We start from the raw sequence: 10170 nt of genomic DNA on the forward strand, positions 1-10170 counted from the left end.
CTAGATTTGAGCCCTATTGAGAATGTATAGCACTGGATGAAGGATTAGCTTGAACATCGCTACGATGTTCAATCGCTATGTCTTATAGGGCTTTGACTGGCTGTTCTGGAGGCGTGGGAGGCAGTACCCCCTAAGTGTCTTTAGTGCCTAGTACACTTAATACCCTGACGGCTTACAAAGGTAATTAAAAACCAGGGGGGCAAGACTAGGTATTGATACTTTTATATTATAGAAATTTGTATTGGGTTGGTTGTATCTAGACTTCTTGGCCACTTTTCTGATTTGCGTTAGTTATGGGGCATGTATCGCACTAGGATTATTTATCCTGGAGGAGGTGTAAAGCCGGAGGTAATCGAGAGGGGCGTGAAAGAAGCCGGCAGATCTCTGGATCAATTGCTCTCGATATCCCAATGGGGGCAAGAAAGGAGATGTGCTTCCATTCCTTTCTTCCTTTCCCCCCCCCCCTTCCTTTCCTCCCTTGCGATCTATCATTTGATCAGGAAAACCACTACGGGACGAGTTCAGTCCTGCCCTAGTTTGCCCGGTTCTCCTAAGTGCCCCTGAATTACCATTACCCCTTTACGACCTTCACCACCCTATGTGGGCTCAACCAGAGATGTCACGCCAGTCTAACCCAACCATGGTCTATAACCAACGCCATGCCGTCATTCGCCTTCCCATGCAGTAGATACCCAAAGTCGGTCTTTGCACACAACCCCCTAAACTATCACTCCGCCAGATTCGGCCTGGTCCCGCCTGTTGTCCGCAGCTCTCCTCCTCTCCCCCTCCTCGCGGTGTCGCTGCTTCATCATCTCCTCAATCGTGACTCTGTCGCGTTTGTAGACCCCCAGCGTGACTACCATGGCGACGGCCAGCACCGCGCAGCACACAATCATGTCTTCCCTCAGCGCCTTCGTGTATACCCTCCTGATGGCCGCCCACTGCTCCGGCGACAAGGCCGACGGGTCCGACGCCATGTGGGTCAGCATCTCAGACGGCACGCTCCCCCCAGGCATTCCCGACCTCGTCTTGGCCCCGAGGATGGCAGATGACGCGGCGATCCCCATGCTCCCACCGAAGATGCGAACCTGGGCCACGATGCCTTGTGCCGATGCTACGCAACGGAGTCAGTAAAAGGGCTTAAACAATACGGGCCAAAGAGACACAGAGAGGAGAACGAATGGAAGAAACGGTAAAAGCAAAGGAAGAAGCTCACCATGCTCCCAGACCGGCGCCTCCGCCCCAGTCAACATGGTCGCCCCGGCGGCCGACAACCCGAAGCCCAGCCCAACAGAGACCAGGAAGGCCAACACCTTGGGTTCCACCGCCCCGTCCGTGCTGGGGCCCGCCGTCGTCTCCAGCCCGCAGCCCAGCATCATGAGCGAGCAGGCGGCCAGCAGCGTTTCAAGAAACCGCTGCTTCCTGCCGCCGCCGTTGACGGCCCCCGCCAGGACAGTCCCGGCCGCCGAGGCGGCCAGCATCGGCAGCAGCATCAGGCCCGCCTGCAGGGCGCTCCGCCCGTAGACAACCTGGAATCGGACGGGGAAGGCGTAGACGCAGAGGAGGTAGGGGAACCCGGTCAGGGCGGCGTGCAGCACCGCCGCGGCGTAGATGCGGTTGCCGAGCAGCGCCGGCGGCAGGGCGAAGGCGATCTCGTCGTTTCTGCTGCCGCTTTGGCGGCGGCGGCGGCGGCGAAGATGGCGGGCGAGAAAGGCCTGCCAGGCAAAAAGGCAGGCGAGCGCGAAGATGCCGGCGAGCAGGGGCGCGAGGAAGATGGCACTTGACCAGGCTGGCGTCCTGGAAGAGTTTTGAAAGGGAAAGACGATCAAGACGGCAGATGCAATTCTTTGAGAGAAGGAAAATGGGGGGTTATCGGTTAGTGGTTGGAGAATACCCATGGGTAATGGGGCGGTATAGACGAGAGACGGGAACAAGGTGACAGAGACGACTTACAGTAAAAAGGCGCCAACAAAGTCAACATCTCTCCAGGCCCGACGCTCCAAGGCGGGAAGGTACTTCTTCTCGGGCCAGGCGAGGAGAAACACGGCTAGTGAAACGCCGCCAACGGGGCCACTACAGAGGGCTCGCATCAGCAACGCACACTTCATCTCCCCCCTAGCTCTCCACTAACACACAGACACACAGGCGCGCGCGCGGAGAGAGGGAACCTACTTGATCCAGAATACCCATCGCCAGCTCGTGTACTGTGTCAGGAGGCCCCCCAACACCGGGCCCAACACACCCGCCGACGCTATTACACATCCCACCAGGGCCGCGATGTACTTCTTGGCCCGGTCCGGGGTGACCTCGGGCAGAATGATCATCGACACGCTGTACAGCCCTATCCTTTTTGTCAGCGCAACAAAGTGAGAAGAAAAAGAAAGAAAAAAAAACAGAAGAAAGCCACACGCACCACTGCCCCCCAAGCCCTGAACCGCCCGAAAAGCGACCAGCTGGTCCATGGAGCGGGCGAAGCCGCAGGCCAGCGAGGAGGCGACGAAGACGACGTAGGCGGCCGCGAACGCGGCTCGGCGGCCGACGACGTCGGACATGCGGGCGCACAGCACGGCGCAGCCCAGGTAGGACAGCTCGTATGCCAGGGCGACCCAGTTGAGGGCGCCGACGTCGCCGTCGCCCAGGCCGCCGCCGCCGCCGCCGCTATCTTCCCCGAACTCGGCGGCGATGGCGAAGAGCGAGGTCGCGACGATGGACGTGTCCAGCATCGACAGGAAGAGGCCGAGGGCGACGCTGAGAAATGGCGGCCGGCAGGAAAACGGTGTTAGTTGAGATAGATCTATTTCTTTTCGATCCCCGCTCATTCTTCCTCTTCTCGCTTCTCTTCCTTTTCTGCCTTGGGAGGTTTACCCTATTGATAAAGCCATAAGGCGCAAGCCGGAGAGGGTTTGCGGTATGAGGTGATTTTCGTCGGTACCGTCGTCTGCGGGAACGCCGGTTTGGTTGTCCTCGCTAGGATAGGAGAACCCTTCAGAGGTATGCTTTTCATGCTCGAGGCCGTTTATCTTGTCCATCGCTTCTAGGGGCGGGCTGCGAGTCGGCGTTGACAAGTCACTCTCGTCGTTCGCCGGCGCCATGGTGGCTCCTTTGAATGGGGTGCGAACTCAACCACAAATGTGACCAACAATAGGATACGCGTAAGACAATATCGAGAAGCCAAGCCGTTATTCCGTCGTCGGTTCGTCGCTCAGAGGGGAGGGCAGGTTGAACAATGCTGACTATATATCAAAGGCTCTTGATTCTCGTTGCTGAAATGTCGAAAACGCACAGCTACGGCTGAGTGCATAGCTCAGCGATGAGCACCCAAGTTCCTCCTCAAGGTATTTCTAGACCGCTCCCTGGCCCCCAAGCAGCTGGAGGATAACGTTATTGTAGATCGATAATGTTCCATGTTGAAAGTTGGAGTGAGCTCGCACTCGGTTTTGGAGAAGCAACCGAAAAGATGTGCGAGGATAGAGAATGGAAAAGGATCAGGCGATGGCTGGTCCTGCAGTCATCGGCTTCTCTTCCCAAACGAGCGAGGTTGGGCCCGATTGGGACCAAGCAAGCGAGAGCGCGAACGAATCCCATCTATCATCATCTTTCGGATGCCGACTAGTCAGTTTGGAATTCCGCAGCCCGTTGCACCTCCCTTCCTAGACAAGTTTGTTGCGTTGTCATGTCAGGTTGTAGGTTGGTTCGCGAAATCGAGTGCTTCCAGGCCAATCGCACTCTCTTGCAGGTAGATGCGCGGATAGAACTGACGATCTTCGTATCTCTGCTACGTAGTTGGCGATGGTTCTGTAGGAAGAAGGACGGAGGCGTCCAGAGCCAACCTGCAGGAAGATGTGGATGGCTGCAACCTCGGTAGGGCTGGAGCCCTGGTGGGCCCAGTCCACCACACCCCCCCACAGATAGCCACATCGCTACCTGATCCTTCTACCTAAAGCAGTAGTCTAGATACAAATTGAGGTGGTTGTCTATCAGTCCCGTCTGCCTACTACGGCTCAAACCGCCCAGGGGACGTATCTTTCCGTTATCCCTAGTAACCGTAAGAAGTAGGTATATTTCTCTCTTTCTAGTGGCTTAGTCAGCCTATCTATAGCTATCTTAGTACTAGCTATATACTTTAGTATAAAACGGCCTTCCTTATACCTCTTGATAATCTACTTATACTAAATATCAATAGCCTATATACGTCTAATATTTAACGGGTTCATTACATTAATATACGTGTTTTTACTATTAATAAAGATAATTGGTGTAGTTAGCTATAGATAGCTATATTCCTATAGGATTTAGCTAACCTACTATAATAAATATATAGTTAGAGTGAGGTTGGTAAACTCTACTTTGGTGGTACTAAGTGTAACGAACGTCTACTTCTTTGTTTTCTATAGTACTAGTCTACTAGCTAGAAAGATAACGTAGACACCTATGGAATATCGGCATAGGGGGTTGTCTACCTAGGAGGCGTCCGTAAAGGTAGTCAGTTTTAAGTCGTTGATTTTCATATTATTACCGAGTTTAATATCGTAGGAACGGGTGCCGGCTAAGTAGCGATATAGATACTAAAGAGTGTCTAGATACTCCTATAATAGGCCGCTATTAGCTTTATAGAGATAGGAGATAGTATATATAATATCGATCTAGGTATTATAGGCTAGCTAGTTTAGTTAGCTAGTCTAGGTAGAATACTAATCCTTCTTATCTTCTAGTTTACTCTAGATATATAGTAGTTCGAACTTCGAATGCTAGGGAGTCTTAACTAGATTAATACCCTCTATTCTATATTTATATAGCAAAGTAGTAATATATATCTCCTATAATAGGAAGATCTTCCTATTTACCCTATCCTATAAGATATCTAGTCCTAGGAATCGTTTAACTTTACTAAGCTCCTTAAGGTCGTATCTATCCCTTAGATAGTTATAAATTCCGTTAATAATAGAGCTGTCTTTTATAGTGATAAGAAGGTCGTTAATATATAGGATAAGTAGTATACCTATATCTCTATAGCAAAAGAGATAGAGGTCGGAAGGGATTGATTCGAATCTAAGTTCTTTAAGTACTAGTTTGATTACTAGGAACTAGTATAGTAGACTTTGATATAGACTATAAAGTGCCTTCTTCAGCCTATAGACTTTGCTAGGTAGCTTGTCTAATCTAGGGGGTAGTTTAATGTAATATTCTACCTTATCCGGAATTAGTACGTTAAGGAATATAGTTTTAAAGTCAAATTACAAGCACTCTAGATCTTTAACTATAACAATGGTAAAGAAGATCTTGACCGTTATACTATTAACGACTATAGCGTATATGTCTTGAGATTTCTAGGATCCTTCGTCAAAGTTACTATAGACGACCTATCTAGCCTAGGCAGTCTTCTAGCTAGTGGATAGATTAGTCTTTTCATTGTATACCTACTTGCTAGGTAAGATGTATATACCAGGGCGTTTGTTAACAAGTTTATAGACTTCCTTCTCCTAAAGACTCTGATCTTATTTACTTATCGCTAGGAGCTACCAATCTTCGAAGTTGGTTCTACGTCTAGCTTCGCGATAGTTCTTCGGAACTGATAGATTCTGGCTAATAGATATATCGTGTTTAACGCTAATAGGGGTAGTTACAAAGACAACAGATTTAGCTAGCCTCTAGTCATCTAAGTAGTAGGTAAGGAACTAACTAGGAAGCTTCCCTTTATTTAGTTTTATATAGAAGCTAGACTAGGATATATCCCTAAAATGGGATGTCCGTTATCTCTATAGCCTCCCCCCCCCTATTACTTCCTCTATCTATAGGGAGTAGGCAATATATAGTACTAGTAGGTGGTCACGTGGTATAGGGGCTTCTTCTTATTAGATTTCCTAGACATTCTTATCTACGAAAGAGACGAATTTATCCTAGCCTTTAGTCGTTAGTATAGGAGATGGAATTAACTAGGGTATCGGCATCTCTGGCTGATTTGCCGGTTAAACTAGCGTTTCTAGCCACTTCTATACCGTAAGATCTTATTAGATAGATAGGGGTATCTCTGCCCTAGAGTTTATATTTGATGTACTAGTTAGTCCTAAGGAAGATTAGGATACTAGTTTTAAGTTAGTAGTTACTAGCGAACTTAGCTAAGTTTAAAGATCTTTCGGTAGCCGGAAGGTAATTATACGGTAGAGTTCTAGGGAGCTTTCGTCTTCTTTGACGGTAGTGTCCGTAAATACTGCCTTATACTTAGGAGGATCAATATCCTTATCCTTACGGTAGTCATCTCCCTTATTGAACTTGATAGTGCTAACCCTGACGATAGCTCTAGTCCGTAGGTTCTAAACCTAGTAGATCTTGCTATAGATATCCGTATATCCGATAAGTCTCCCCTTCTCTACTTACGGACCGAACTTATTAGCCTTATTACGTTTGTCTAGTTTGATATAGTAATACGCGTAGCAGAAGTAGGTATATAGGTGTTGGATATACGGCTTGTAAGCCTCCTCTAGTATATTAAATATAGTTGTAAATAGCTTATAGGGACTCTTGTTACCTAGGTTGGCCCTGGTTAGAAGAAGGTTAGCGATGATGACTATAGTATCGACGATAAATGGCTAAAGGAATTCTAGGATTTGGTAAGCGATCATTGTAGTTCTAGCCTTCTAGATAATATCTATAGCCGCGCGTTTAGCTTTGCCGTTTTACTAGGGACTCGAAGGAGTAGTCTTTAAGATAATAATACCTTTAGCGTCTACAAATACGGCTAGTTTACTATCACGGAAGTCCTTGCCAGATTAGCCAAATTCCGTATCGCCATCGAGTCTAAGTATCTAGATATATCTACCCGTTTGGTTATATATCTAGATAATCTAGTCCTTTAGCCTATTAAATATGTCTAACTTGGTACGGCCGAATTTGACCTAGTGGTAGTTTGACTAGACATTAACAATATAGAGGCTATACTTATAATCTAGGTAGCCGGGAGTCTTATAGGTAACGACGTCTATACGGATGAAGTAGAGTAGTCTTATCGCCTAGGTTAGGGTACGTTTGCCTAGCTTATCTGTTGCCTTCCCTATAATACAGGGTTCATAGAAGGTATCGGTGTCCTTATCGGTCAGGTCGATGCCGGCATCCTTATAGGCGGCTTTAATAGTAGCCTTGCCTACGTATATTAGGTAGTAATATATAATACAGTAGTTAATAGAAGCGAAGATAGCCCTGGCTAGAGTAGGTGCCTTGGCGATAGTAGTGGCTAGTATAGTTAGTTTAGTATTACGGATAATAAAGATATCGCCAAGTCGTTCAAGTTTAGTAATAACCTAGCTAGATTTACCTATATATAGGGTATAATTTACCTAGTTCCAGAAGATATTATTGTCGATTAGCTTCCTAGCACTGATCAAATTGGCCGGGGACGTAGGATTATAGAGTACCTCTCGGATTTCAACTATAGCTATCGTACCATTTTGAAGAACTGTCTAGTAGGTAACAACGCCTATCTCCTTGGCTTTGGTGACATCACCAGATGAGGAAAGATATACCCTCGGTCTAGGTAGATAGTAGAGCTTAGTAAACTACTTGATGTCGTTAAAAACTGTATTGGCTACGGCCGAGTCGTAATAGATGATATCTCTAACTACGTTAACCGCTTGCTACCAGGTTCCAGAAGTTGATAGGAAAGATAATACCATCGGTTATAATGATAAGGATAGTCGAATAGATATAAAATTAGTAGAATGGAAGATACCACGTATAGTAGATATTACTAGATTTATAACCCCTAAATTTGGGTATAGTACCACTATAGATAATGGCGTATTCTTCTTAGCTAGGTAGTAAGCTTTCTTTAGCTAGGTATCCGATGCCTTCTCTAGGTTATAACCCTAATAGACATTCTTAGGATTATAGTATAAGCCGTACTTGTAATACTTAACTTCGTTATAGAAACGTTTATTATAGTCCTAGCACTTGATCCTAGGGTAGGGTGACTTCTTCCTATCGGACGGTAGGGTAAAGTAATCATCCGTCTTCTTGCCATTATTATTATTAGCGCTAGTAATATTAATATTAATTAGGTTCCTCTTTATATCCTAGTCGATATAGGTCTTGGTTATGTCCCTGATAAGGTCCTCCTAAGTAAGGGATTTATCTTCTATCTTCTAGATATTCCGTTAAAATAGATTAGGATAGATCTCCTTAATAGATAATAGGATATAGTAGATCTCTACTACTAGTAGGAAGATAATACTTACATTATATAATTGCCAACGGATAATATAGAGCCGATTAATATACTAGTCTATAGTATCGAATTTAGACAGACTAATCCCTATATACTCCTTAACTAATATCTAGGTTATATAGATAGTACCGTATTAGAGTGCCTAGAAGACCTTTAGGTATATAGTATAGGGATTAACGACTTCTAGGTTCTAGCTAATATATATTATACGTAACCAGACGTCTGACTTCCTTAAGGATATAGTAATAAGTCGGAAGATATTAGATCGGTCCGCCTTCTATATGCTATAGGCGATAATATCATTCTTGTCTAGCTTAGGGACATCGGTTTCGAGATAACGGAAGAGGTCATATAGCGCTAGCGATAACCATAGTTAGCTATCCTATGTTTCTAAATCATCCTTATTGTTAAGGGTAGGAAGGGGTACGAAGGACCTCTTTTCCAGAAGGATAGGAGTGCCGTTATTAGAAATGGTTTGTAGGTATTTTATAAAGATCATGTCTTGCTCTCTCTGACGGTAGTCGGCTGCTTCCTATAGGGTAACCATCTATTATAGGAGGTCTTGGTAGTTAGTCTAGGTATTATTTCCTCTAAGTTGTTCCTCCTCTTATATATCTTATTACTAGAGCATCTCTACCTTATTGTCTTCTTCTTCGTCCCTAAGGACAGGGTTGTCAAATAGATCTAACGATATATTATAGTTATTATATAGGTAGTTACCAAAGAATCTTTCCCTTAGAGTCTCGCTACCTTGCCTGTTTCTCCTAGACGGTAGATACTATTTACCCTTAGGTAGTAGGCCTATTCGTGTAAGGAAACGTCTTTAAGGGCTTATAGGTCTTACGCTTGATGACTTCCGTAGGTTAGAGTGGCTAGAATTACTAAATCTTGATAGATTTAGTGGTTTCCTTAATGGAATTACTAGTTCTAATGATTTCCTTGATAGAAGGAAGAAAATCTTGATAGAATCTCGACTCGGTTATTGCTCTTGTAGATGGAAATGACTAGGACCTTTAGAATCTAGCTGCCGAAGGCCGAAGTCTATAGATTTAAGCGATTAGCAGAGGTTCTAAAGAAGGAGAGTAATCCGCGAAGAAATGAGCAGCGGAAGGAAGCTTAATTTATAGATGAATTTGCTAATGAATTTGCTAATAGGTTTGCTGGTTCTGTTGCCGTAATTCTGGCTGGCGATTGAACCGCTTTGGTTTTTGGTTTTTGGTGGTTAGGTTAGAGGTAGCTATAGTCTAATGGATTCGAATGACTGTAGGAGCCTCCAGAGCCGAATGGTTGTTATTGTTAGGGTAGCTACAGTTGAAAAGAAGAAGCCAACTGTAGGAGCCTCTAGTAGAGGGCTCATAACCTCTTGCAGGTGGATGCGCGGATAGAACTGACGATCTTCGTATCTCTGCTACGTAGTTGGCGATGGTTCTGTAGGAAGAAGGACGGAGGCGTCCAGAGCCAACCTGCAGGAAGATGTGGATGGCTGCAACCTCGGTAGGGCTGGAGCCCTGGTGGGCCCAGTCCACCACACACTCGCACTCGCCAAAGGAAACCGCTTTGAGCAACTTGACAAGTTCCAAACTCGGCAATCGAGTTCATCTGTGATTGGCCCATGCCTCAAAACCATGTGGGCTATGAGGCTCGGAGAGGCCAATCGCTTTCGGCCTGCGGCTGAGATCAGCCGCTAGCTTTTGACATGAATCTCGTATCTCCTCCGTACTAAACTGTATCATATCAACTCTTACATCCCCAAGTTCCCAGCACTGGACCTCAACTTTATCGGTCGCATACTCTCCGGACCCAACCTAGGCACAGATGAGCTCTAACCAGCGAAAATGTCATTAAGACGGTCATTCTAGGCACCACCGTAGTACAAGGTCTGTTGTCGTCGCAGAAACGGATTCCTGAGCGAGACGCGGTCCATTCTAAAAAAAAAAGGAAAAAAAAAAAAA

At 45.9% G+C, this 10170-nt stretch overlaps 1 protein-coding gene across 1 annotated transcript; it reads right to left on the reverse strand.

The window, feature by feature from the left end:
* Positions 1-540: 540 nt before the first annotated feature.
* P884DRAFT_247052 (major facilitator superfamily domain-containing protein) lies at positions 541-2581 on the reverse strand. The gene is made up of 5 exons (XM_069440480.1): positions 2414-2581; positions 2173-2341; positions 1954-2073; positions 1217-1845; positions 541-1114 (listed from the first exon to the last, which is right to left on the reverse strand). The coding sequence occupies exons 1-5, from the start codon at positions 2550-2552 to the stop codon at positions 720-722; spliced, it is 1452 nt and encodes a 483-aa protein (XP_069295760.1). The 5' UTR covers positions 2553-2581; the 3' UTR covers positions 541-719.
* Between the last annotated feature and the right edge of the window lie 7589 nt (positions 2582-10170).

The sequence above is a fragment of the Thermothelomyces heterothallicus genome (assembly GCF_042370625.1).
Source record: "Thermothelomyces heterothallicus CBS 202.75 unplaced genomic scaffold P884_scaffold_19, whole genome shotgun sequence".
NCBI lineage: Eukaryota > Fungi > Ascomycota > Sordariomycetes > Sordariales > Chaetomiaceae > Thermothelomyces > Thermothelomyces heterothallicus.